Source organism: Drechmeria coniospora, chromosome 01 (assembly GCF_001625195.1).
Source record: "Drechmeria coniospora strain ARSEF 6962 chromosome 01, whole genome shotgun sequence".
Lineage (NCBI taxonomy): Eukaryota > Fungi > Ascomycota > Sordariomycetes > Hypocreales > Ophiocordycipitaceae > Drechmeria > Drechmeria coniospora.
Genome location: NC_054389.1, coordinates 7356032 through 7383328, shown reverse-complemented (window position 1 = coordinate 7383328; position 27297 = coordinate 7356032). Strand labels below are relative to the sequence as shown.

The 27297-nt window shown below is 60.2% G+C and overlaps 7 protein-coding genes across 7 annotated transcripts; 3 read left to right on the top strand and 4 right to left on the bottom strand.

Annotated features, from left to right (window-relative positions):
* Positions 1 to 256: 256 nt before the first annotated feature.
* DCS_01922 (heme peroxidase) lies at positions 257 to 3856 on the top strand (the record flags this gene model as incomplete). Its single annotated transcript, XM_040799253.1, has 5 exons — positions 257 to 548; positions 626 to 864; positions 926 to 1118; positions 1185 to 3235; positions 3302 to 3856. The coding sequence occupies 5 exons, from the start codon at positions 257 to 259 to the stop codon at positions 3854 to 3856; spliced, it is 3330 nt and encodes a 1109-aa protein (XP_040660136.1).
* Positions 3857 to 5613: 1757 nt separating this feature from the next.
* DCS_01921 (betaine aldehyde dehydrogenase) lies at positions 5614 to 7392 on the bottom strand (the record flags this gene model as incomplete). The annotated part of the gene is made up of 1 exon (XM_040799252.1): positions 5614 to 7392. One exon carries the CDS (start codon positions 7390 to 7392, stop codon positions 5614 to 5616), a length of 1779 nt encoding a protein of 592 aa, XP_040660135.1.
* Positions 7393 to 8333: 941 nt separating this feature from the next.
* On the bottom strand, positions 8334 to 9032 carry DCS_01920 (uncharacterized protein; the record flags this gene model as incomplete). The annotated part of the gene is made up of 1 exon (XM_040799251.1): positions 8334 to 9032. One exon carries the CDS (start codon positions 9030 to 9032, stop codon positions 8334 to 8336), a length of 699 nt encoding a protein of 232 aa, XP_040660134.1.
* A 1135-nt stretch (positions 9033 to 10167) lies between these two features.
* Positions 10168 to 11942, bottom strand: DCS_01919 (uncharacterized protein; the record flags this gene model as incomplete). The annotated part of the gene is made up of 3 exons (XM_040799250.1): positions 10168 to 11041; positions 11107 to 11846; positions 11898 to 11942. 3 exons carry the CDS (start codon positions 11940 to 11942, stop codon positions 10168 to 10170), a joined length of 1659 nt encoding a protein of 552 aa, XP_040660133.1.
* Positions 11943 to 12955: 1013 nt separating this feature from the next.
* Positions 12956 to 14840, bottom strand: DCS_01918 (amino acid permease; the record flags this gene model as incomplete). Its single annotated transcript, XM_040799249.1, has 6 exons — positions 12956 to 13089; positions 13143 to 13369; positions 13425 to 13688; positions 13740 to 13941; positions 14097 to 14729; positions 14801 to 14840. 6 exons carry the CDS (start codon positions 14838 to 14840, stop codon positions 12956 to 12958), a joined length of 1500 nt encoding a protein of 499 aa, XP_040660132.1.
* A 4775-nt stretch (positions 14841 to 19615) lies between these two features.
* Positions 19616 to 21731, top strand: DCS_01917 (uncharacterized protein; the record flags this gene model as incomplete). Its single annotated transcript, XM_040799248.1, has 7 exons — positions 19616 to 19746; positions 19830 to 19860; positions 19932 to 20069; positions 20132 to 20198; positions 20274 to 20293; positions 20365 to 20653; positions 20710 to 21731. 7 exons carry the CDS (start codon positions 19616 to 19618, stop codon positions 21729 to 21731), a joined length of 1698 nt encoding a protein of 565 aa, XP_040660131.1.
* Positions 21732 to 24923: 3192 nt separating this feature from the next.
* Positions 24924 to 27171, top strand: DCS_01916 (ascorbate oxidase; the record flags this gene model as incomplete). The annotated part of the gene is made up of 4 exons (XM_040799247.1): positions 24924 to 25175; positions 25268 to 26648; positions 26721 to 26877; positions 26934 to 27171. 4 exons carry the CDS (start codon positions 24924 to 24926, stop codon positions 27169 to 27171), a joined length of 2028 nt encoding a protein of 675 aa, XP_040660130.1.
* Between the last annotated feature and the right edge of the window lie 126 nt (positions 27172 to 27297).

Genomic DNA, 27297 nt, shown 5'->3' with positions numbered 1-27297 from the left:
TTACGTACAGGCTCAGACGGTGAGGTGCAGCTATCAAGTTCATCCTCCGTGTGGGCTTGGCGAATTATCCTACGTCACACGTCCCAGATGTCTCAGCTCAGAGGTGGTATGCCGGCTTTGTTCAGCCACCGAGAGATAAAAGGTACGGGGTTGCCTCGCACCCTCCCTCGCGCGCGTTCAGGCCTTAAATACTCCGTAGCGTACGGTACATGAACCCATCTAGAACCAACCTCGGGTTGCGGTTAGGCTCGACATCATGACTCCTGAATCGAACGGGACGGGCGAAGGGGCCCAAAACGGTGACTATGACGGCATCGAGACGAATGGGGCTCGCAGCAATGGAACCAACGGACACTCCTCTGCTCCTGAACACAACAAGGATAAGCCAATGACCGAGCCTGCAACGTCCGAATCTAAGGCGACGAAGCGAGAGAGCTGGTCATTGTCACACTTCCGACAAGCATCCAGTCGGCCGCTCCCGACCGAGTTGGGGGATGGCTCCTATAGAAACGTGATCAGGCGACCGGGGATTATGGAGGATCTCCGTAGTATCGGTTGGGGAGGCAAGTGTGACGAATGGTACAAGTCGAGTGATGGTTGGACGGCTCGCTAACCTTGCAACTAGATGTCAAGACTCTCATGGAAATGGTCATGGCCAAGCTGAAGGGTGAAACCCAGCAAGATGACAAGACGATGATCATGGAGCGAACGATTCAGATGGTGGCCACGATGCCGAACCATTCGGCGAGACAGGAAGTCCTCACGAACCTCTTCATCGACAAGCTGTGGAACTCGCTCGACCACCCACCACTGCTGTATCATGGCGATCAGTTTCGCTACCGTCAACCCGATGGATCCAACAACGTAATTGCGCCTAACCTGACTCGGAAATTCCTGACGAGAGATATCTAACTGAGCTTCGCAGAACCCCCTCATGCCGAAACTAGGAGCCGCCGGCACGCCGTATTCGCGCTCGGTCAAGCCTGGAAAGGCCAATCTCGGCGCCCTACCCGACCCGGAGACGGTGTACGAGGCTGTTATGGCGCGGAAGAACTTCAAAAAGAACCCCAACAACGTGTCGAGTATTCTTTGGTACTGGGCCACGATAGTGATTCATGGTGAGCTCCAGCGGCAGAAGGGAATACGCTTGCACAGGGCTCCTTGGCTAACTCATGGAATTCCAGACATTTTTTGGACCGATTCGAAGGACGGCAACATAAACAACTCATCCTCGTACCTCGACCTGTCGCCGCTGTATGGTAACAGCAAAGAAACCCTTGACTCGATCCGAACATTCAAGGATGGCACCCTCAAGCCCGATGCGTTCGCCGACAGACGACTTCTTGGCAACCCGCCTGGCGTTTGCATCCTCCTCATCATGTTCAACCGTTTCCACAACCACATCGCCGAAAATCTGGCGGCGATCAACGAGAACAACAGGTTTCCCAAGCCGACGGCCAAGATGAATAGCGAGGAGACGGCCAAGGCATGGAAAAAGTACGACGAGGATCTGTTCCAAACCGCGCGGCTCATCACCTCCGGCCTGTACATCAACATCACCCTCGTCGACTACGTCCGGAACATCATCAACCTGAACCGCGTCGATACCGAGTGGACGCTCGATCCGCGACAGGAGATGGGTGTCTCAGTCGGAACGTCCAAGGGATCCGACAGCGGCGTCGGCAACGCCGTCTCGGCCGAGTTCAACCTTTGCTATCGCTGGCACTCGTGCATCTCGCAACACGATGACGAATGGATCCAGACCTTCTTCAAGGACCTCTTGGGGGACAACTATGGCGAGCTGAACCTCCAAACCCTCATGGCGGCGGTCAAGAAGTTTGAGATGACGATGGACGCCGATCCTGGCCGTCGCGAGTTCGGCGGCTTCAGCCGCGGACCGGATGGCCGCTTCAACGACGACGAGTTGGTCGACGCACTTGCGACGGCCATCGAGCAGCCCGGCGGCGCCTTTGGCGCACAGAATGTGCCAAGGATCATGAAGCCCATCGAAATCTTGGGCATCATCAGGGGCAGGAAGTGGAACGTGGCCGGGCTGAACGAATTCCGCAAGCACTTCGGCCTCAAGGCATACGAGACGTTCGAGGACATCAATTCGGACCCCGACGTGGCCGACTCGCTGCGCAACCTGTACCAGCACCCGGACCATGTCGAGCTCTATCCTGGTCTGGTGGCGGAAGAGGGGAAGACGCCGATGGTGCCGGGCGTCGGCATCGCACCAACCTACACCATCTCGCGCGTCGTCCTCTCGGATGCCGTCGCTCTCGTCCGCGGCGACAGACACTACACGACCGACTATCACCCTGGCTACCTGACCCAGTGGGGGTACGGCGAGGCCAACTACGACTTGAAGATCAACCATGGCTGCATCTTCTACAAGTTGTTCCTGCGTGCGTTCCCCAATCATTTCGATCAGGGGTCCGTCTATGCCCACTATCCCATGGTGATTCCGTCGGAGAACCGCAAGATCCTCACAGACCTGAATCGGGTCGACGGCTTCACGTTTGACAGACCGCGCTACAGGGCCCCGAGCGTCCGGTTTTCGTTGTACGATGCGAGCGAGCACATCCTCCGAAACGAGGAAAAGTACATCGTCAACTGGCAGCAGGCGCTGGATCGTCTCGTGGGCCACCCGACGAGTACGGCCGTGCACTCGAGGGACGGAAAGCTCCTGGAATCGCTCATTTTCGGAGACGGCTGGAAGGAATCGATCAAGAATTTTTACTCCACCATGGCGGAGCGACTGCTTGACGAGAAGTCGTACAGACTTGCCGGTAAGACGCACTGCGACCTGGTGCGAGACGTCGGCAACCTCGCGCACACGCACTTTGTCGCCCAACTCTTCAACCTCCCCTTGAAGAGCAAGGATAACCCCAAGGGCGTGTTCTCTGAGCAGGAGTTGTACACGGCACTGGCAACCGTCTTCGCAGCCCTCTTTGTCGACCTCGATCCAGTCAAGTCGTATGGGCTCAAGCGCAAGGCGAAGAGTTTGGTGTCGCAGCTCGGGAGCATAGCCGAGACGAACGTCAAGCTCACCACAACGCTGGGCCTACCCGGACTGTTTACGGCCAAGGCCACGGCCAAGGACGGCGCGCTCTCTGGGTACGGCGTCACGTTGATCAAGGGCTTGTCCAAGGCCGGACTCAAAGCGGATGAGATTACTTGGGGCCAGATCATCCCGACGGCAGGGGCTTTCGTGCCGAACGAAGGCCAATCGGTGAGTCGTGACCGACGCGGGATCAAGACCAGACGAGGCAGCTGCTGACGATGATACCTTGACTAGTTTGCCCAGGCAGTCGACTTTTACCTTTCCGCGAGCGGCCGGCTTCACCTGGAGGAGCTGCACCGGATCGCATCGGAGCCGCGGAACGACGACAACGATGCGCTACTTCTAGGGTACGCCCTCGAGGGAGTTCGGCTGTCCGGGCCGGCAAGCATATACCGCAAGGCGGTTGCTGCCGAAACGGTGGCGGTGGAAGATTCCAGGCACGTTCGCTTCGAGCCAGGTCAACACGTGTTCGTGTCCCCGTCGTCCTCGGCACGGTCGGCGTCACACTTCCCCAACCCAGATGGCGTGGATCCACGACGGCCTCTGGAGACTTACCTGCACTACGGTGCGGAGCCGTACAGGCGGCTGGCCGAGGACGCCGGTCGGGTTGCGCTCGTCGAGCTGACCCGGGCTGTCTTCAAGAAGAAGGGCCTCCGCAGGGTGGCTGGGCCGCAAGGGGAGCTGAAGAGCATTGAGGGACAGATCGGGGACAGGCTGTATATGACGGAGGATTGGGGCGGCGTCTGGCCGTTCCCGACAGCCATGAAGGTGTCCTGGGACGACGAATGAGTACTTCAGTGCCAGTCAGCGCAGGGGGCACGGTGGTTGTGAGATTCTTCGTATGCTTAGCCTATTGGTGTTTATCCGTCGATGTGGAACTGAGAAACCTCCATCCAGTAGGGGTGACCAACAGAGCCTCCAACTATTATTCCTCATCAAAGACAAGTAGTTACCAGAAAGTGGAACTTGCTCCCAACGGTAGTACATACTAGGGTTCACGAAATTATGGATGATGGGGGTGGGTGAAGTCTGATTTGATTTTTCGACGACGTTATTGCAATGCCTTCCTCCATATGACCAGTTATTTTGACATGCACTCCTAATGGGCTCCAGGTCCTATTGGGTGGTAACGATAATACTGTAGTTGGTGTGCGCCGCGGATCCGTATTACCCTAGACCATCCCCATCTACGAATAGTCGACAACAAAAACACACATAGTACTAGGACCGCTACGTTTCGAGGGAAGGGAAGCCGTGAATTTAATTCAATTCGGCGATGGCGGAACAATGTTGAACAGAGTGCAAATCCGTATCAGTGTATTTCTAACTGCTGGTGGTATGGTGATTCAGTTGCCAATTTTCCAGAAGACAGCCGAGGCACAAGACTGGACGGTTCTATGCGGATCGACCTTTCGGGAAGGGATAATACGGGCAAATTCGGTGTTCCTACTGCGCTTTTATGGCGTCATAATGAAAGTAGGTGGTTGGGAATTCCGCCATATTCAACTCTACTGCCAGCGTATCCTGTTTGTTGATGATGGTCCAGGTCTTGTCTTTGCCTGAGCCGGGCCACAGTTTGACGGACAGTTCTGGTGAGTAGTCTGCATGGCCGCCCGGTTTGAGCGGATTGGGGTCGATCCAGATCTGGACAGGATGATGAATTGATGGTTAGTGGGCGAAATGAACTGAGAAGCAATGTAATCAAAGTTTCGTACCGGCCTCCAGGTCCCCGGTCGTACTCGTGCGGCTCGGGAGACTCCAAGCCAGTTATGTGCCTAGAACCCAGACGGCTCACCGACAGACACTGTCACGACGGTTGAATGGCCTCCGTTTGCAGTCCGCATTATTTCCGAGGTCAGAATCGAGGAATGATGGGCACTGAAAGGCACACAGGGTTCAAGACAGAATATGGACAATGCGGCAACCTTACACATGCTTCAACTAAGACTTTCCGCGAGCCGCTTGAGCGAACCGATTTAACCGTACACGGTTGCGTACGTTAAGTACTCCGTACATAACAGGCGTATTTCTCAACAGCGTTCCTGATGTTAGCCGGACACACTAAGGAATGCTGCCTGCATTCCACGGCCGAGCGAGCCAATGTGAAACTCGTCGGAGCAGAACCGGTACTCAGTGTAGGAAGATGCAGGTCAAGACGCGCTGCAGGGTAGAGTCAAAGGGAGGAATCTTGCGTTGGCCTGTGAATGGGTGTCTTGCTTGTTCGGCCCGTCCCCTGGGCGCCGATGCGGCGACGACGATGCGCCGTGTCGGCACGGCACTTGATGCGCCACACCGAAAGCCCCGGTGCCAGAACTCGGCACTGGTGACGGACTAGTTCGAAGTAATGACGAGGACGAGACGTGTGCATATTTTGCTTGTGCGGTACTGCAAAAATGTTTGCGCGTCATCGACCCCTTCGCCATCGCGGTGAGTTGATCGGGTAGTAGGCGCCATCCAGCCACCGAGCTCATGCTTGCAGGGCATCGTTCGACGTGCATCGGCGTGCACGGCACTGTCGACTGACATCATCACCGGGGAATCGACGGCTAGCCGTAGCGCTCCACGCCCGATCCCTCCCGGAACCAGTCATCGGCAGCGATGGACTCGTCGGCGGAAGCGTAGTTGATGACGATGCTCTTGGCCGTCGAGTAGGCGTGATAGGCGGCAAGACCGTTCTCGCTGCCGACGCCGCTCGCGTTCGTCGCGCCGCCCCACGGGCTGCTGGGATCGTTTCGATGATGCGTGTTGACCCAAACGATGCCACCCCTGATCTTCTCCGAGACCCGGAAGGCCTGGCTAAGGTTTTGGGTCCATATGCCGGCGCCGAGGCCAAAGATGCTGTCGTTGGCGAGCCGGACGGCTTCGTTCTCGTCGTCGAAGCCGACGACGACGATGACGGGCCCGAACGCCTCCTCCTTCCACAGCTCCGTCGCCGTGATGTCGAAATCAGCGACGGAGGAGAGGACGGTGGGCGGGTAAAAATGTCCCTTGGACAAGTCTGTGCCGTCCAGGGGGGATGCCCCCGCCATTCGCTGCCCGCCGCAGACGATGGCGGCTCGATTATCGCGGATGGTGCTGTCGACGAGCTGCTGGACATTGCGGAGCTGGCGGGATGAGACCAGCGGCCCCATGGACGACGCCTCGTTCGTCGGCGAACCTATTCGACGCCGGATCGACTCGCACTTTACCTTGAGCTTCGACATCAGCTCTGGCATGATGCTCCGGTGGACCATGATCCTGGTCGCCGCGATGCACGTCTGGCCCGAAGCGACGAAGGCGCCAAAGGCGATTCCGTTGACGGCCGCATCCACGTTGGCTTTTTCGAACACCACCACCGGCGCCTTGCCGCCAAGCTCGGCCGTGTAGCGGGCGAGGTTGCGGCCTACGACGGAGCCGATGGCCCGCCCGGCGGCCGTGCCTCCCGTGACATCGACCTTGCGGACCAACGGATGGTTCACGAGGGCGCGGCCGGTGACGATTCCGAGGCCCGGGAGGACGGTGAAGACGCCGTCGGGCAGGCCAGCCTTTGCGAAGACGGGCCCGAGCAGCAGGCTCGTGAGCGGCGTCAGCTCGCTCGGTTTGAGGATGACGCTGTTCCCGGCCGCCAGCGCGGGCGCGAGTTTCTTGACGGCGATGAGGAGCGGGTGGTTGAAGGGCGTGATCTGGACGACGACGCCGAGCGGCACCCGCTCGACCCAGTTGTGCAGCGCGCCGCTCGTCGGCAGCACAGGTCGCTCGTCGGTGCGGAGGAGCGCGGCGTAGTAGCGGAACCAGCGCAGGAGTGATGGCAGCTGGACCTTCATCTCGCGGACGGCGCGGCCGGTCTGGCGGACCTCGAGATCGATGAGCCGCGGCAGCTCGTCCTTTAGCAGCTCGGCGATGCCGTCGAGGACATCGGCTCGGAGGTGGCGCGACGACGGCTTGGACCAGGACCCCGACAGGAAAGCCTCTTGGGCGAGCTGGATGGCATCCTCGACGTCCTCATCCGAGGCCGAATCGCACGCAGCAAACACTTGGCCCGTGGCTGGGTCCTCGACGGCAATCGCGTCGCCGCGTCCGGCCTGCTCCCGGCCACCGAGCCAGAGGGGAAAGGTATTCATTGGGGCGAGAGGGTGGAAGCGGATGCTGAGCTTGATGTTGCGCTTGATGATGCCCGATGGCCAGGTTGATTGCCACCTGGACGGCAGAGAAGTCGGACGCCAGCTGTTCACACCGCGTTCCCCCGCAGCGGACGGTTCGGCTTCGGGTTTTGCCTTGATCCGACGCGCTCTGGGTTGAGCCTTCCTTGGTGCAAACGCACCTTCCCTTTCCGCCGCAGCGTGCATTTGGACTCTGCGGGAAGGCAGGTACGCTGCACAACGAGTGCGTGGCACTTTCCCTGCCTTGCTCTCCTCGGGGCGTCGGCGATGTTGCGTATATCAGCCTCTCTCCTATCCCCTATCTCGGCTTCGGATTATCGACAGTGGCGAGGCACGGCGCATCGGATGAACGTCGAACAATATCATATTCATGAGCCCAGAGTGGTGTGCAGGAGGGGCAGGAAGCAAATGGCGAACGCAACGTCGGCAAACGAATGCAAACGAATGCAGGCAGCACGGGACACTCGGCACCACCGACGGAGATGACTTATTCCTCACTACGTGGGTTGATGAACAAGATGGATGTTGTCCCGCCTCGATCCCATCATCACCCCTGGCCTCCTCCGTACGATCCGATCGCTGCTGGGCACGGCACGGTACCCGTTGGCCTCCGTGGAGCCGTCACAAATGATGTGAATGGCGGCTTGTGGAGCATCTCGGACCGTCCCTCCTGGAGTCCGAGACGGAGGGCCGATGGTGGGTTTGCCGCTCGCGGCCGGCCACTGCCAGTGAAGGTGCCTTTACAGTACGTGTTTATCCCGGTCAAGGTCTGACTCTCGGACTTTGGTCACGCAGGGTCTCGAAGGTAATGGAGTCGGTGGTCTCGCACTGGCATGGATGAGGATACACGCGACGAGAGCCCCGTCATCGGCCGGCCGGCCAGCCAGCCATGACCTTGGAGATGGGTCCAAGCATTTTCAACCCGTCGAGAAAATGCGCTTGAATCATGGGTCAGCGCGAGTCAAGTGGCCGGCGGCACCACGTGCGCAGTCCCGAAAGTATTTATATTCCGTAATACAAGGTAGGTGTATGTAAGTATGTACATGCGCACACATGTAAGTACAGCTGTGCAGGTACGCAGCTCCTCCATAGCTCTCCGTTCCCTCTCCATTCCTTCCCCTCGCTCCTCACACGAAGCGGGCGATGCCGAAGAACGGGGTGATGTGGAAATTGGCCTTGTCCGGTGGACTCCACGCCCCCAGCTCCTGCTGGGGGTATGTCTTGGGATCCACGACGGTGCGGAAAAAGTTCATCCTCCACAGCGTGCCCTTGGCCTTGTCCCTGTAGACGCCAAAGAGGCCAAGGGGGATCTGGACATTGCTCATCCACAAACGACCGTCCCGGTCGAGAATCGTCGTCGATTGGATGCCGATGGCGGCGGGGTCCTTGATGAAGGCGTGCTCGAAGGGCGCGCCGTCAGCCCGGTTCTTGGAGGGGTTGAAGATGAAGGCCTGGTACGTGACGTTGTCCGGGTTGACCTCGAACTCGAGGTACGACTTCGGGTCGTCCTTGCCCTTCTGGATGAAGGCCTCCATGACTTCGTACTTCCAGATGTCGTCGTTGGTCCCCTGCGAGCTGTTGAAGTAGAAGTTGACCTCGTCGTGGGCGACGAAGTTGATGTGGAGGTACAGGTCCGAGTAGCAGAGACCGACTTGCGTCCTGGGAAACGCCGTCCGTTCCGGCACCGACTTGGAGTATTCCAGGAAACCCTTGCCGCGAGAGCACGAGGGGATGTCGACGTGGGGGACGCCGGCGGCCGCGACGCAGGATACCACGACGCCGGCGGCGAGGGCGAAGACGGGGAGCAAAGGGCCCATGCTCGGCATGCCCTGCTACTTGTGCTTGAGCTTGAGAGATTCCGGCGGCCGTTTGGTCAAGGGGCCGAGGTCTCGCACGTCGCGCGGCCGTCGTCATGATATGCTTGATATTAATACGCCGCCCACGTACGGATACGCCTTTGTATGTGTGCTGGCTCGTCCAACCATGGGCCGGCCCAGGCCTTGCCGATCCGCCGACGCGTGCATTGTGCGGCATCCATGGGCAGGTACTTGGGTGGCATGAAGTGCTCGAGATGCTAGCAGCCGCAGCCCGGGTATACGAGCACTGGTATAGTCATAGTCCTGCGTTCTCCGCCAGCGTGTGCTTGACGGAGACGTGGACGAGACTGGCGGGGATGAAGAAAATTGCTTCACATGATTCGGCGTAAATTGCACGTCCCTGCCTGTAGGAATGTGGACCGCGGGGGGGCCGCCGCGTCGGTACGCCTGCGGCCTTACCGCGCTATGCCGGAGTGGGCGAGAGAGGAAGGGAAGGAGAGGCTGGGGCGGAATGGAGGGAAGGAGGGGGGCTCGAGGGAGAGAAGGTGCGATCGGGCAAAAGAGTACTTACAAGTATCGACGGTGCGAGGGTGACGAGGAAAGAGCGACCGAATATTTCCTTGGTTCGGCAGGAACGTTGGAACGTGGGAGGAAGGTATCTAATTGAAGGATTCCACTCCTCCTTCCTCTTCGAGCCGACCGACGAGGAAGTCTGGGGTGTCTGTGTGGGGCTCATCTGGGGATACCCGCTGCTGTTGACCCAATCATGTGGCGAGCCAGCCACTCGCTACTGAGGAAGGATCCAGCAATACTACTGTACAGTAGTAATAATAGTTGTACGTACACTGAAACACGTGCCCTGTAATACTGCAAGTACGCAGTGGTTGTAAGTGCCCAAGTACTTACTTACAGTACGACTACTAGGTAGTCTTACAGTACAGTCTTACAGTACTGCAAGTACAGCAATACTGGCAGTACAGTAATATGCGGCACGGAGTAATAATTGCTTGAGGTACGATGCTGCCAACACCACCATTCGACCGTCATCCACCGACCTTAATCGTCACCCTGCGACGCTCTCCTCCTCGTCGGCGATGCGTGCGCCTCGCAAGCGGCAGCGTGTCGTCGGAAACGTCCCCCGCCGCTAGCAATGCTCATCCGCCGCGGCCAGCGCCTTGCCGACGGCCGTCCGGAGCGTCTCCTCGTCCTCGACGCCGACGCTGATGCGGACGAGATGCTCGATGACGCCGTACCGGGCCGCCCATTCGAGCTCCGAGTAGTGCGCGAGGAGCGTGTAGGCGCACATGAGCGTAAAGTTGGTCCCGAGGCTCGGCCCCTTGGCCACGTCGAGGGCGTCGTGAAAGGCCACGGCGGCGGCGGGCGCGACGAATCGAATCGACAGCAGATACCCGTACCCTGCTCCCTCCCGCCGGCGACGGTCGTAAAACTGCTGCGACTCGCTTCCCTTGGGGTAGTACACGCGCTCCACCGATCTGTGTCGTCGCAGCTGCTCCGCCATGGCCGCCGCGTTTCGGCCGGCCACGCCGACGCGAGCCTCGAAGTCGACGCTGTTTCTCTCCAGCACAACCGTGTCCAGAGGGAAGCATGTGTCCTCGTACCGAGCCTCGAGCGCCTCCTTTAGCTCGCCGTGGTGTCGCGACCGGGGGCTGACGACGACGCTGCCCCCCATGACGTTGCAGCCGCCGCTGAACATCTTTGTCAGGCTCGTGCAGAGGACGTCGCACAGAGGCACGAGGTCGAGGTTGACCGACGTCCCGATGGTGTCGTCGACGACGACGTAGAAGCCGTACCTCCTCGACAGCTCGTACACCCGATCGAGGTCCAGCGAGATGAGGAGCGGATTTCCAGGGAACTCGGTGTACAGGCTGTGAATCTTCAAACCGGATCGAAGATCCTCCTCCAGCCGGTCCATGTCGGCGCCGGAGCCGTGCCCGTACAGAGTGCAGTCGAATCCGTGAATTTTGCTGAGCACCTTGAACGTGTCCACGTACACGAATCTGCCAACCGGTCAGTCGCTTCGCATCGTCGCAGACCGAGGATTGCATGTGGTGATGGCACCTACCCAAACACGGCAATTCGGTACCGCTCTTCTTCCGCCTTCACAAGAGCCCTCAACGTCCATGCCGTGTGCGCTATGGCGGACATGCCCGAGTGGTACAAGAAAACGTTGCCTGTTTCGACCTTGTCCTGCGCAGTCGAGCACAGGCCTGCGATGCGCTGCCGAATCGTCAACGCCGCCGTCCTTGCCTCGTCCGCAAGCGTCGACCATCCCTTGTCGCTTCGCTCACGACCCGTGGCAAGTTGATGCTGCTGCTGGAGGAAGGATGCTTGCTCCATCCAAAACTGCGCAAATCGACTCGAAATGCCAAAGCCGGTATGCTGCCAGAAGGCCTTTGCCTCGGAAGCAAGCATCTCGGGATGCAGCACGGCCCAGACATCTGCGTTCCCGCATGTCATCTCGTCCGACGGCTGGGCGGTGGGAACGAGTGAAACAGTGCCGTTCAACGAGAAGCGCAAGACTTTGATGCTTTCTTCGGCAGGACCTTGGCCACACTTGCTCAGGTATCGTTGGCACGCGATGGCCATTCTCTCGCTCGGAAACAGCATGGCTGCCGCTCTGTCTTCACCCACAACATCGGTCAGATTGCTGGCCGCCCGTTGAATTAAATGGCTCGAAAGCTCCCTCACAATATGCGGCACGTAAAACCTAGGATATCCGGATTTCATCTTTGAGAGAACCGCATCATCTCGGCTTGCCCAGCCCTCGGTGTCTCTCCATCTGGGCAATGAGACGCTCACAGCCTGCATGCACTCGTTAAAATACGTCCGAGAGCATCTCTACAGAAGACCTACGTGCGCATCTCCCGGAGGCAGGGACTCCCCGAGTTCGGCCGACATGCTCGGACAGATTGAGATGCTGCGGTTATCGATGTGGTTGATTTGTCTACACCGGCCGAACCGAGGTCAGCACACTCGCGAGCTTCCTACTTTGACGACGTCGGGCGAGGTTGAGGCCGATGGATTGTCTGCTGGTCGCAGCGACACCAGAAATTCGAGATTCGTTCAATCGTTGGCCCGTCTCGACACTCCAACATGTATGTGGTCGATTTTTTTTTCGCACCGCACGCGAGCCTAACCGTACTAAAGTTTTCCTTGGTTTACAAGAGCCATTGCCTGTCTTTATCTTGCCGTCGTTGTGTTGGTGTTGGGGGTCGGCCTGACCGCAGACTGACCGAGAGGCGGCTTGTTCCAAATAAATGTAGCCACGAGGTTGAAAAAAGCAATTATCTCGCGCTCTGATGCATGTGACTGAAGATTCCAATGACGAGGAAAAGAAAAACTAACGATTCCATTCATTTAGATACGAAGCGTCACAGCGCTAATACTTTATACCTTGTGAAAAAAGCTCGCACATCGAGGGGGTCAAGGGGGGAGGAGATGCTAAGGAGCCAAGTGGTTCATGCACCTGCATAAATGATCCTTTGCGCCTTGAGGGTTTCTGGTCATTCTAAGCGACGTACGCATACTCGGCGTCTGGTCGGGCCTCTCGGCGAGCAAAAGTTTTCATAGGTAATGAATACACCTCCATCCGAGTGTACGGGTCTCGACGGCGACAGCAGGCCTCCTTTGTTGGCGGCGTGAAATGCGTGGACCACCAAGGTACTACCAAGTCCCGCTCTCGATCGCGGCAAGGATCCGTATTGGTGCATGCTCCTTTTGCCTGCGAGCTCATTTGATGCTTACAGTAAGTACGTGTTTGTGCCGGAGAACAGTCTCAGCAAAGTAGCGCGCTCGTGGATAACACATGATATTTGTCGAGATGCCGTCTGTACAGGTGCGGTAGTATCCTGTCTTGACGCTCGTCGTGAACGGTCATGTACGCCGACACTTGTCGTAGAAGACACGAGGAATTACTTCCTGTGTTGAGTTTGTTCCGGCTCGCGGATGACGTTGATTCTCGGGCCCGAAAAGTTCTTTTTGCCGTCCACGATCCACTGAGCAATGGAGATGGCGATGATGAGGGCGAAGGCAACAATGCAGTAGTCTGGGGAAACGGTCAGCGGCAAAAGTACCACGAGCCGACTCCTAGAGGCATACTCATGTTCGTCCCGGTGACAGGCAGCACGGGGGGGAATAGAAAAAGAACAGTCGTCAGGGAAATGTAGACAAGCGAGATGGTGTCGGCGGTCCACCCGAGCCAGCCGGGCAAAACCCATGATCGTTCCGGCAGAGCGGTGCGTCCTCGCAAGCAGTTGACGGCAATGGGCATCGCATAGGACAGGTCCAGCGCAACGACGGACGCAGAGATGATGGCGTTGAACGCGCTGCAACCAAGTTAGCCTGCCGTCAAACGACGGGCTGGGCCGGCTCGTCACGCACCTGGTCGAGCCTATGAAAATAAGACCAAAGAGCACGGTGACGACGGAAGTGAGGATGAGTGCATTCAGCGGCAGGCCAAGTCTCGGGTGGATCCTGGCGAGGAAGCGCGAGGCCGGAAGACCTCCATCTCTGCTGTCCGTCAGCTCCTCGATGGCTGCTCCATCCGAAGCGCATTCGAAAACCCACCTGGCAAAGGCAAAGATCATGCGGCTGCTCGTCGTCATGACGCTCAGAGTCGCAAACAAGAGACAGACCAGGGGCAGCCTATGGTGTTGGTTCAGAGAAGAGTTGTAGCCAAGGTCGTGGCGAACGTACATCAAGAGACAGATGGCGCCTACGTTGCTCCGCGTGGCATGAATCAATATCTGCAGGAGCGGGCCAGCCGTCGAGTCGATGACCTCTTCGATGTTTCCAGACACGAATAGCAAGACTATCAAGAAGATGACGCCGGTGACTGTTCCGATGGCGACACAGACGATCATGATCTTGGGTCCTTGGACGGATGCGTTGGGGATTTCTGCCGCGCACCGTCAGCGTTGTCATTGTCACCACTTGGGTGGGGAGGGGAACGGTGCCTTCGATCATGTGCGCCACTGCATCCTACCCGTTCTACGCGTCAGGCATCGGGGCGAGAAGGCAGGCAAAGAGCGAAACGCACAAATGCCGTCACACCCAGGCCGCCTTGGAGGAGCTTGGGGATGCCGTCAGCCCAGCCGACGAGAGAGGACGACGCGAGAGTTGCGTACCCCGAGCAGCCAGGCAACGCCATCGGGCCCTGGCAGACGTTGTCAGCAAAGACAAGGGTGTCCGACGGGAGACACGCACAGCCAGTCCGATTGATGAAGTGGCAAAAGACGAAATAGGCCGAGCTGTAGTTGGGCGCGGCACGGGCCAGGACGGTAATGGAGACCAAGGCAAAGCCGCCGAGGGACCAGATGAGGGCGCCCCGATAGACTAGGGGCAGAAGCGAATTCATAAAGGCGTTTGTTAGAAACGAAAGCAGCGTCAGGCCAACATATATCAGAAACCGATGCCACCTCTGCGGCTCGTACCCCTGGGGATGTGTGAGCCATGAAGCGAAGGGCATACTTTGGCGGGGTTGCAAACCGGATGGAGCACGGAGATGACACCAGCAACGAGCTGGCTCGAGAGCAAGGCACTGGTGGCCACGAGGGCCATCTGTCGAGAATGAGCAATGGACGGGAGAGAGGAGCGGACCATTCGCAAGGTTGCCGCCTACCCATCCTGCGACGTTGATCCAGCCGGTGATCCACGACAGCATGGGAACCCATTTCGGCCAAGATACTATTATTCACGATGGCGCGTTCAGTCGAGGCGGATCAAGCATCGAGACGGACGGCTGGAAGCGTACCGACTGTGCTCCGTCAGCCAGGCGAGCTTCGTCGCGCGGAACATGACGAACGGCGCACCAGCCACCCAATGGTATTGGCCTCCGGCGCTGCGGAATCATTCCGTGCGTCAGCACTCGGCCTCGTCTCCGTCGGCGGCGAGGCACGCACGTTGGATAGGCGGACAGGAATTCGGCGAGAGAGGCGGCGATGCACAGGTTGCAGATTCCTGCCGTGACGAGGCCTGGGCCACGACGGGGGTCAGCTGGCCGGTCGGGTCGACTAGCGGTAGCGGCTCTCGCCGGCCACCTTGGCCAACCATGGACGAACCCCAGATGACACTCGTGCTGCCGCCGGACGTCAAGCCGACGGACAAGCTCGCCGACAGGGCCGTCCAAGACTGCCGACGGCGTCGTCAGCGGGTTCCGCTTCCGCCGCCAAGGGCAAGGAAGGCGACTCACGTTCATCACGGAAAAGGCGAGGCCGAGCATCGATCTGGAGAGGGCGTGAGCATTCCGAACAGGGGCTCTCGGGATGAAACCGGTCGGGGCAGCATTACAAGGTCGAAAAGTTGCGCTCCAGCTCGGGCTCGTAGCCCATGGCAGCCAGCTGGACATCATCTTGATCTCGGTGGCGGTGTCTGTTCGTCATCATCGAGTCTCGGCAATTCGACCTGATCGCACCAAGGATCACGAGCTCGAGGCAGTCGGTGCGGCGAGAAGAAGAATACCCAACTCGTCGTACGGTGGACGATTCGAAGGATTCTCCGAGGGGCGTTTACCCCTCGTGACTGACTGTGCAACGTACACCACGCGGCCCGGAGAACAAGGCGTTGCAAAGCTGCCCGAGGGCAAGAGCGAGGCGCCCAGTTCCTGCTCAAACCAGGTACACGAGTACAATGCACTCTGTGCTCGGAGTCGTAGATACAAACGGAAGGTTCGAGGGAGAGCCTGCCGACCTTGGCATGCTGCTTCCACCAGCAAATTGATCAGACGATACGTGCACATACGGAGCACTCTGTACCGAGGAATACAGTGTAGATGCACTCTGTACTCTGTACTCTGTACTCTGTACTCTGTACTCTGTACTCTGTACTCTGTACTCTGTACTCTGTACTCTGTACTCTGTACTCTGTACTCTGTACTCCGTAATCGTAGTCGTATTCCATTACTGCGTTTGATGTGTGCGGTGTACCTGTACCTATTCTTGGGTAGGCCACTACTACCTAGTACTAGTTACTACCTACCTAGTACCTACTACTAGGTAGGTAGGTACTAGGCATAGCCAACTACGGTAGCAATGGATTAATACTGTACTAGGCTCTTGATACCTTGGTGTACTTGGGCAACCATCCAGCGATGGCCATTTCGCATTCGTCCATCACTGCAGCACCAGTTGGTTGCGATAGGCTGCGAGGAATATTTATCGAAGCATGAAGGCCTCGTTACCGCAGGCCAGGCTCTTTGCTTCATCCGGCAGCCACCGAGCCACCCCGTTGAAGTGGACGAGCGACTGTAAGTGTACCTACATGTGCAGTACAAGCAGTATCTGTAAGTGTACTGTTCTTGCAGAAGGTATGCTCCGAACTCGGTACCTGGAGACATCTGGCCCACCCCACCGTACCGCAAGGTGAGGGCCGGCTCCGGTTATTGCTGTATTACACTGTACTCTGTACGGAGTTTACGTACATGCAAGTACAGTCTTGTACGCTTAGTGTAATAGGTGCCCGCCCACCGCAGCGGGGTTTCGAACCGGTATTTACGGAGTAGACCAGGAACCCGTTGCGGCCGCCCTGCGCAACACCTACACCTACGGAGTACAGGCACAGTAACCACCTAGTACATGCTCCCTGCAGAAGAGGGCAATTTGGCAGTTTTGCCCACATGCGCCAGGCAGGGCGTATCAGGGTGACAGAAGCACGTCGGTGGCTGGCTAGCCGTGGGAACGAGAAACACCCTGCGGGTGGCTGCGAGCGACGGTTGGACGGGCCGAGAGACTACTTAATTATTACGGCGGGCGCCAGACCCAGCATCCCCAAAGGGGAATGGTCATCGACGCTCGATGCCATGACCACAGGCGAGACGACGGTGGTCGGAGCCCACTAGGCGCTGACCAGTGTCGGCCTGCAAGTGTAAGTACATGTAATTACAGCACATGCACAGGCACTCGGTGCATGGAATGGAATCTACAGCACATGCACTCCGTATACCTACGGCATGCGATGACAAGCATCAGCGCAATTAATGGCCAATACGTACTCGAATTTACAGCACATGCACACCTATGGACATGTTTCATGACAAGCATCAGCGCAAGTCATGGTTAATACGTACTCGGGCGCAGCCTCCAGCATACACGACGGATGCGCCCCTGCACGCGGCGGGCACGTCGCCTTCGGCATGGACCAAGGGCGACGGGCAAAGTGTGGGTTTCGGGTTTCGTTGTCGCACGTTGGCTTGCAAGCAGCGTCGGACGCAACCAAGAAGGCGTGAGGTTTCGTCGACGCCGCTCACCAACGACAGCCCTCTCTCGCCTCGTGCTCGCACGTGCACCTCGGCCCACTCGGCAGGACAAACATCCACGGCCGGCGGCCGCCCGCGAGAGGTGCCACCGATCCCGGGCCGACAGGCACTCGACAAGCCTTGCGGGGAAGTGGGGAGAGCTCGTCGGGAGGGGGCGCTTCGTCGGTTCGGCAGCGTTGCTGTATCGCGCCGCCGCCGCCGCCGCCGCCGATGGGACCTACCATGCCACCACAATGGTCGGGGCCGTGGTGTTGAGGCGGCGAAATGATGGAAGCGCCCGTCTCTGGGAGAAGTCGCCAGAGGCTCGGGGCTCGCACATGCACATGATGATTCCGAGACGGCCCGTACAGATTCGAGAACCTTGGAACCCGAGCCGGCTGAGCGGATGGCAAGTGGAGGCGCAGAGGCGACGTTTTCTTTTTCTTCCCGAGCATTGGGCTGCTCGGTAATACTCTGCACTTGCATGTGCCTGCATCCTGTCCTCGTATGACGAGCCATAGTAGCGCTAGGGCGAGCACCTTACTGTAGGGCACTCTGTGCTTGTACTCTGTACACCAAGGTGCGCTTACCAGGGCAAGGTGCTGCTGCACTCACTCACTGACAAGTAATTACCTCGCTGCATGTACACCAACTCCGTAAGGAGTACTTGGACCTACTTGTACTGTAATTACATGCATATGCACAGAGTACTCTGTACTCACTCACTTACTCTTACTAATACGTACCCGTACAAAGTACGCACTGGATATCGTTGCAAGTGCTCCGTACACGCTGCACGTACGTGAGCCACGAATGTGCTTAGGTTTTAGGTTAGTACCTAGTACTAATCCATGTTCCTACCTACTAGGTAGTAAGTACTTGCAGTGCGGAGAGTACATGCACTCACTGTAGTGGGCAGGACGGCACGGGTACCTTGCGCTGCATCGACATGCACGTCAGCGTGCCTTTAGCACATGCACGCAAGTCTGCAGCGCATGACAGCGCGCATGTCGGAGGATACGTGACTGAACCGGCCAACGGGTTCAGCACGGCGCGAGCCGAACTACGTCATGACTGCGCATCCCAACAAATCCTAGACTCACTCGCACGCAGACGGTGCCAACGTGCACATGCAGGCGTGGGATCGCATCGACAAGCATTCGAGCGCATCATGCAAAGAAAAGGGCAGGACAAAGCTGCGGGTGCGTGAGTGACACCTTGGGCACCTACGCTTGTAGATGCACGGCCGACGGAGGTTCAAGCAAGGATGCGTCGGTATAGTCGGGTGACAAAAGTGTCGATTCACTTTGTAGTGGTAGCGCAACCAAAATTGAACCCGTCACTTTTGGCTAGTGACTGTACGAGCCATGATGCCCACCCGCCAAGGGCAGCACGGGTCGATGCGAGGACGCAGCAGCCACACCCATTGTGGTGGGTACACGTACATGTACGTCAGGGCCAAGCCGGCAGGGATCGGGCGAGGCCACCGGGTTGACCTGACATTGGCATGTCTCGCCCCGTGTCTCGGCGGAGGCGGCGATGGGTTGGCACAATTTCGGAGCGCCCCAAGCCGGCCGATGAGGCCAGCGATCAGAGTTGAGCGGATGGAACTTGGCGTCCCTACTAGGTCACCTCGGCCGCTGAGGCAGATGATGACATCCTTTAGTAGGGAGTGCAGGTGCCCGGCGTACAAACACTTGCCACGACACGCCGGTTGACGAACCCGGCACTGTAGCAGGCGATTCGGGGAACATACTAGGTACAGCGGGGTGGCAAAAATGTCGATTCAATTTGTAGGAGTAGCGCCACCAAAACTGAATCGTCACTTTTGTCAAGTGACTGTACTTAGGTAGGTACTAATGCATGGGGAACTTCCGTGCTCCGTGCCACCGTGCACTTGCACCTTGCCAGTGTACAAGTACTTGCATGCAGCAGCACCTCGCAGGACGTACTTGGGTGGGATAGTGCCAAGGTATTAATGCCTGCAAAGTAAGTAGGTAATTACTTGGGTACCTAGTAGGTAGGTATTACTCCGTAGGCCACTTCGGAATCAAAGGTACCAGTACGGAGTACTCGTCCTCGCCCTCGTCCCCGCGCTCGCGCCGCTTGTACAGATACACGAGGGCCAGCAACAGGCGACGGCGAGTCCACGGGCACACGCCGGGGGAGGGTGGCAGCGTCAACGCAGGCCCCCCGACGCCATGGGCAGGGCCGTCGATGAGGTATAAATACGACGTCTCGTCGGTGCCGTGACGAGGGCGCCTCGCCGTCGGCCAGCATCCCGCATCGCCATCTGGTCCCTCGATCGATGGATCCCATCGCCCGCTCGTCCATCGCTGCCATGGCGCCGACAACGTCGCCCTTTCGCCTTTGCGTCGTCGCCGCCGTCGCGGCGCTGTGTGTCGACGGCACACTGGCCGGCGTGGCCAAGGCGCCGGAGAGCTCATGTCGGAGGACGACGGTGGCCATCCTGTAGGCAGGCTCCCCCTCCCGTGGAGGCGAGGACGAGGGGCGGACAATGGCTTCGTCGACCGGCTGACGTGGCCTCTGCGCAGGGGAGGAGGCATGGCCGGCATCGCCGCAGCGGTAGGTTACGTCATCCGTCGGGGAGCAGCGGCAGAGAAGGAAGGAGACCGAGGTGGCCAACGCCGACGCAGCAAGCACTTCACAACGCCTCGGTGACCGACTTTGTCATTGTCGAGTATCAGAATCGGATCGGCGGACGGGCCATCGACAGCCAATTCGGCCGCCGGCCGGACGGCTCGCCCTACACCATCGAGCTCGGCGCCAACTGGGTAATTACGACCTCGCCCCCGGCTCCGGCTCCGGCTCCAGGCCAGGCTCGGCCTCGACGCAGCGTCGGTTCTTGGCTTACGAGGCAACCAACGGGCAGATTCAGGGGCTCGGGAACCCCGGCGGTCCAGGTGAGGCGCGTCCCGGCGGCCCCGTGCCGTGCCGTCCCCGTCTCGACTCCCCTCGCAGCGGCTAAGTCGGCGTAGAAAATCCCATCTGGAGCCTGGTACGTACGCCGACCAAGTGAGGGCGAGGCGGCTGCGTCGTTGGCTGTGTCGTTGGCTGCGTCGTTGCGAGGCTGACCTTGACCGTTTTTGCCCGGCGGCACCAAAGGCGAAGAAGCACAAGCTGGCCAATACGCCGTCAAACTACAGCTCGATCCTGACCTACGACGAGACGGGCGCGTCCGACTACGGCCACCTCCTCGAGGCCTACGAGGCGGCGGCGAGGAACATGACGGTCGAGGCCGGCCGGCTCCTGGCTGAGAACCTGCAGGACCAGAGCGCGCGGAGCGGCCTGTCGCTCGCCGGCTGGAACCCCCGGCACGACGACATGGCGGCGCAGGCGGTCGAGTACTGGAGCTGGGGTGAGTGACGAGCCTTCCCCGCCGACGGAGGGGACGAGCGAGTAACGGCCGGGCAGACTGGGAGACGACGGTGCCGCCCGAGGTGTCGTCGATGATCTTTGGCGCCGCCGGCAACAACCTCACGTTTCGCCAGTTCAGCGAGGACAACAACCTCGTCGTCGACGCGCGCGGCTACCGGGCCATCATCGAGGGCGAGGCGGCTACGTTCCTGACGGCCAACGACACGCGCCTGCGCCTCAACGGCAGGGTGACGAGCATCTCGCACGACGAGGCGGGCGTGGTGGTGCGCAGCGACGACGGCAGCTGCCTCTCGGCCGCCTACGCCCTCTGCACCTTTTCGCTCGGCGTCCTGCAGCACGGCGACGTCGAGTTTGCGCCGGCGCTGCCGACGTGGAAGCAGCGGGCGGTGCACAAGTTCTCCATGGGCACCTACACGAAAATATTCTTCCAGTTCGACGAGACGTTTTGGCCGACGGACAAGGAGTACTTTCTCTACGCGTCGCCGACGACGCGCGGGTACTGGGCGCAGTGGCAGTCGCTCTCGACCGACGGCTTCCTGCCGGGATCCAACATCCTCTTCGCCACCGTCACGGGCGACGAGTCGTACCGGCTCGAGCAGCTGAGCGACGACGAGGCGAAGCTCGAGGGCCTCGCCGTGCTGCGGCAGATGTTCCCCGACAGGACGGTGCCGGAGCCGACGGCCTTTACCTACCCGCGGTGGACCAAGACGGCCTGGTCGCGCGGCAGCTACTCCAACTGGCCCGTCGGCACGACGCTCGAGATGCACCAGAACCTGCGGGCCAACGTCGGCCGCCTCTGGTTCGCCGGCGAGGCGACGAGCGCCGCCTACTTTGGCTTCCTCCACGGCGCCTGGTTCGAGGGCCGCGAGGCGGGCGAGCAGATTGCCGGCCTGCTGCGAGACGGATGCGGCCGGTCGGCCGAGGCAGCCGGCGAGCGGCGGTGCGGCGCACGCGTCCACTACGAGACGCTCCACGGCACGTCGCCGCTGGCCAGCTACAACGTGCTGAACGGCTGGGCGACGAGCAGCTTCTACGCGAGCAAGGCGAGCGCGCAGTAGGGCACAGTTACCGAGAAATTACGGACTGGCGGGAATACGTGGAACCCGGCACCCAACGGCACGGCAGTGTCAACACCCTCTCCGTCTGTCGCTCTGCAGGCAATACAACCAACTACTTGCTGCAATTGCTTGCACTTGCATGGACGGGACGGCGTAGCATTGGTGCGAGTACAAGTACTGCGGAGTATCGATCGCCCGTCAAGTAGCCGGCCCAGGTCAGCAACACGGAAAGCGACTTGTCGCGAGATGCCGAGTGTAGGGAGGGAGTACGGTAGGCGAACGCGCCCCGTTCCCGGCGATGCCAACCGTCGGCCGATTCCTCCGGAGAACGGCTCATCCATCAATTGCTCGGACGAACCGCTCGTCCACCCGCCCCCCCACCCACCCACAAGTGCATATGCATGAGCGGATGCCATAAGACGAGCCCACACATGCTCGTACTTGCACCCGCGTGCACTGCGCTGCGCACTCGGTGCACGGCTGGGGACCACGGGTACCGTACATCACATGCATCGGCGAACATGCACGGTGCCTGCTGCGGCGTGAGTACGGAGGATCGATCCACGGCAACGCTGTGCCTTGCACGCAACGGCGAGCCGCGGGCAAGGCGAGAGGTGGTTCCAGGTCCACAACGACGGGACCGGTCAATATTCCGGCACCTGGATGTGGGTTTTGCGCGGCGACGCAACTGAACGCGGAGACGACGGCGGGGGCCCTGGGCAGAGTTCTCTTTTCTTCTCAACGGCCCATCACCTTGAAATCGATTTGCCTGGAGCTAGTGGTGCCTGCGCCATGTGCATGCGCACCATGGCCGCGAGCGAGGCGAGAAAGCAAGGCCGGCGCGAGTACTCCGTATGGCGGCGGAACACGTGCCCGACGGTGCGGCGCTCAAGCACGGCATAGCATGACCGTCCGCGGTCTGTCCATGCGCAATGCGGCGACTGACTGGCTGGCTGCCTGTCATTCATGGCATCTGATGAAAAAGGTCCGGTCCTGGCGGGAGGATTCGTTCGATCCGCTCGGCGATCCTGGCGATGCACGTCCTCGTACCATGCGCCCCATGCTCGCCCGAGGTTGCGACCCGCGTTGGCGATGACGCTCCCGGTGAAGAATCTTGCCGGGACCGATTTCCGCGGCCGCTCCACAATCCCAGCGCACGGCATGCAAGTACAGTACTTGTTTTATAATACGAAGTGCGCAAGTCAGCACAGGCAGTCCGTACACCTGCATGTACCAGAACTTGTGCGCCGGCCGACATGCACTTTGACGTGCGTGCCGCCCTCCGTGCTTGTAGCATGCTGTAAACTGTAGGGATGTACATGTACATGTAATATACTGTAGAGTACAGTACGGTACTTACTTAGTTCAGTACTAGGTAAGTAGTCGCAAGTACATGCGCTGTTCCAAGCGCCGTTCCAAAAGTACGCAGGACGCGCCATCATGTACCGCGGCGGGGGGGAGCATGAACCTCCTCTCCTGTTACACGTGCCCACGCATGACCATGCACGACTAGGCCAGCACACACCGTACTCTGTACCTGCGACGCTCTTCTCGTACTTTTACCTGCACACATGTACATTACGGCAAGATAAGTAATCACAGAGTGCTCCGTACATGTACTGCACATGCACTGTACTTGAGTAAGTACTCGTGCCACGCCTCCGTCATCGTGCGGAGCTGCTCCATCGGCGCGCCGATTGCGGGGATCATCGCTTACATAAGGAGATTGACGACACGGGGTCTCGCTCGCAGGTAATTTTTGCTCTGTACGGAGTACGGAGTACGGAGAACTTACGGAGTACATACCTAAGTAGTAAGTACTTACAGTACGGAGTAAGTATATTCAAGTTCTTACAGTACTTTCCTGACTCCTTTCCCGACTCCACACCCTCCTTACATGTACAAGCACCCACGATTCCACGTCTGGTTCTTACCCGCACTGTCCATGCACTGTAACCGACGGACTTGCCTGCAGCCGAGTGAGTACAATGCGCGAGCGCGGGCGAGCGGGCGATTGCTTGCACATGTTGACGGCGTTGCCCTTGGCGAGGCTGATCCGCAAACAGCTTGAATACGGACACAAACGCTCTGCACCGCGCGTGCGCAACCATGGCGTGGATGCTTTCCGGAGCCGCACGTGCTTGCCGGTATGCCCGAGCACGCGCAATGCCGCGGGGGTGTTTGTGCGCGATACGGTGCCTTCTGCGCACGTATGCACTGTGGACGTGTAGCTGTACACGTGCGCGTGCCCCTAGCCGCATGCGTGCATATGCGTGTACATACGTGTACATGAGTGTACATGCGTGTAGGTACATGCACTCCGTACTAGCGGCCGAGTCGGCAGCGTTCCACGAGGCTTCTAGCGTTCGATTGGCGCCGCCGTTGTGGAGACACGCCGGCCGGCTAACCGAGAACGGGACTCCGGTTCCCTCCGCCGCGCCAGAGCCGTCACCCCTCCCCCCCCCCCGGAGTGTCGAGTGTCAAGTCGGACGGTGGAGCCGGAGGCGGGGGCGGAGACGTCGATGATCTGATCAAGGGGGGGCGCAAGTTGATGCAACGTCGACCGCGGCGCGCTGTCGATGCTGGAGCGTCATGCTGGCCGCCCGACGACCGTTGTCACCTCCTCGACCCCCTGGCGGCGTTTGGCACGCATCATGCCAGTTTCGCGCCGCCGTTGCATCCCGGCGAGGGCAAAGGACGGGATGAATAAATACGGCGTGAGCGACAGCTCGTCGGCTCGACGGCATCCGCAGCCACGCTCCCGACGGAGCATCACCACATCACCCTTCTACGCTTCGCTGCACCCGACGATAACGGCGCATGCCATCGAACTTGCGTGCGGGCACATGATTGACATCTCGGCCGAAGCAGCCGCACCTCGTCCGTCCTGCCGAATCGAATCGAGCCAAGGCGCGCGGATCCGGGGGTAGAATTCCCTACACCGACCGAGACACCCGTCGAGACACCCGTCGAGACACCCGTTGAGATACCCGTTGAGATACCCGTCGAGATACCCATCGAGATACCCATCGAGATACCCGTCGAGATACCCGTCGAGATACCCGTCGAGATACCCATCGAGATACTCGAGACACCCGTCGAGATACCCCTCGAGTCGGCCATCCAGAGCGCCGGGGACCCGGAACCTCACATCGGGCATCGACAATCTCACGCGCCTTCCCGGCCGCGACGATGCGACGCCCTCTGCTCCTCCTGCTGGCCCACTGCCTCCTCGCCACGGCGGCGAGCCTCGTGACGCACGGCGGCCAGTTCGTGCCGGACCATGTCCTGCGCGTGTCCTCGGCCGACATCGCCATCGCCTGCGAGCGGCGCCGGTCGGCCGTCGTCAACGGCACCGTCCCGGGGCCGACGCTGCGCATTCTCGCCGGCCGCCGAACCTGGATCCGGGTGTACAACGACATGCCCAAGGAGAATCTCACCATGGTGCGTAGACCGTCCCTCCGTCCGAACGAACCCTCCTCGCGTCCATGTCTCCTGTGCGTGGAGCAGAGTGCTTACCACCCCCCTTCGCGCAGCATTGGCACGGCCTCGCCCAGCGCATGGCCATCTTCTCCGACGGAAGCCCCCAGGGTTCGCAGTGGCCCATCCCGCCCGGCCACTTCTTCGACTACGAGCTGCACACGACGTCGGACGATGCCGGCACCTACTTTTACCACTCCCACGTCGGCATGCAGGCCCTGACGGCCTCGGGGCCCCTCGTCGTCGAGGACTGCCGGCCGCCGCCGTTCCGCTACGACGACGAGCGCATCCTCCATTGGAGCGACTACTTTCGCCAGGACGACGCCGCCTTCGAGGCCGGCCTCACCGCCGTGCCCTTCGTCTTCGGCGGCGAGAGCCAGGGCGTCCTCCTCAACGGCAAGGGCGTCGCCCTCGGCCGCGAGGGCGCCGAGGGTCCGCTCGGCAGCGAGTGCTCGCTGCCCGTCATTGACGTCGAGCCGGGCAGGACGTACCGCTTCCGCTTCATCGGCTCCACCGGCCTCTCGCTCGTCAGCATCGCCTTCGAAGGCCACGTCAACCTGCACGTCGTCCAGGCCGACGCTGGCGCCTGGACCCGCCCCGTCTGGGTCGACCGCATCCAGCTCGGGTCCGGCCAGCGCTTCGACGCCATCTTCAAGGCCAAGACGGCCGAGGAGCTGCGCAAGGCCGGCGGCAAGATGACCTACGTCGTCCAGTACGAGACGCGCGACCGCCCCTCCGTCTACCGCGGCTACGCCGTCCTCCGCTACGCCAACGGCGGCGACTTCCCGGGCCGGCCCGCGACCCCGCCGCTCCGCATCCCGGAGAAGACGAACGCCTGGCTCGAGTACCAACTGCAGCCCTTGTACCCGGGCCCGAGAGGCCACCCGACCCTCGCCGAGGTGACGCGCCGCGTTGTCATGAACTCCAGCCAGCTCGTCGACCCCCGCACCGGTCAGGTCGTCTGGAGGCTCGCCGGCCTGTCCTGGACCGACAACGCGGCCCGGACGCCGCTGCTCGTCGACATCTACAAGCGCGGCGACGCCGCCATGCCGAGCTACGACGACGCCGTGCGCAACGGCGGCTGGGATCCCAGGACAAAGGCCTTCCCCGTCAAGGTCGGCGAGGTCATCGAGATCGTCCTCCAGAACACGGGCTCGCTCAAGAACGGCGGTTCCGTCGACGTCCACCCCTTCCACGCCCACGGCCAGCATTTCTACGACCTCGGCAGCGGCGACGGTCTCTACGACGCCGCCGCCAACGAGGCCAAGGTCGTGGCCATGGGGTACAAGGCCGTCGAGAGGGACACCACCATGCTGCACCGGTACTCAAACAAGACGGAGCCCGGCGCGCCTGCGGGATGGCGCGTCTGGCGGTTGCGGGTCGAGCAGCCCGGCGTCTGGCTCCTTCACTGCCACACCCTGCAGCACATGATGATGGGTACGTGGCCCTCTGCCCCCCCCCCCCCCCCCTCTTCTGCACGCTTTGCCCGGCTGACCAAGGTGCGAACAGGAATGCAATCGGCTTGGGTCGTCGGCAGCGCGGACCAGATCCGAAACATTCCCTTCCACTACGCCCAAGGGTACCTCGAGTACGGCGGCGACGCCTATGGCAACTCGACGCATGAGCCGACCGCCATGCATGAATTTGACGACGCGAAGCCGGAGAGGTGCGGCCGCCGTGGCGGCGGAAGGGTTCAGATGAGTAGGGGGGGGTTCCGACAAGCTGTCCCGGCCAGAATGCCGCCAGCCAGAGGTTGGACGATGCCGGCCAGGATGCCGCCGGCCAGAGCCCCGGCAAGGGCCCCGGCCAGAATGCCGCCAGCCAGAGGTTGGACGATGCCGGCCAGGATGCCGCCGGCCAGAGCCCCGGCAAGGGCCCCGGCCAGAATGCCGCCAGCCAGAGCCCCGGCAAGGGCCCCGGCCAGAATGCCGCCAGCCAGAGGTTGGACGATGCCGGCTAGAATGCCGCCGGCCAGAGGCAGGCAGAGGCCGGCTGGTACGCCGGCCAGAGGGTTCATGATGAAGGACGGGAGGATGAGGCACAAGAACAGTGGCTGGGCGAAGCGGGCGGCCGATCTTGGCGCCGA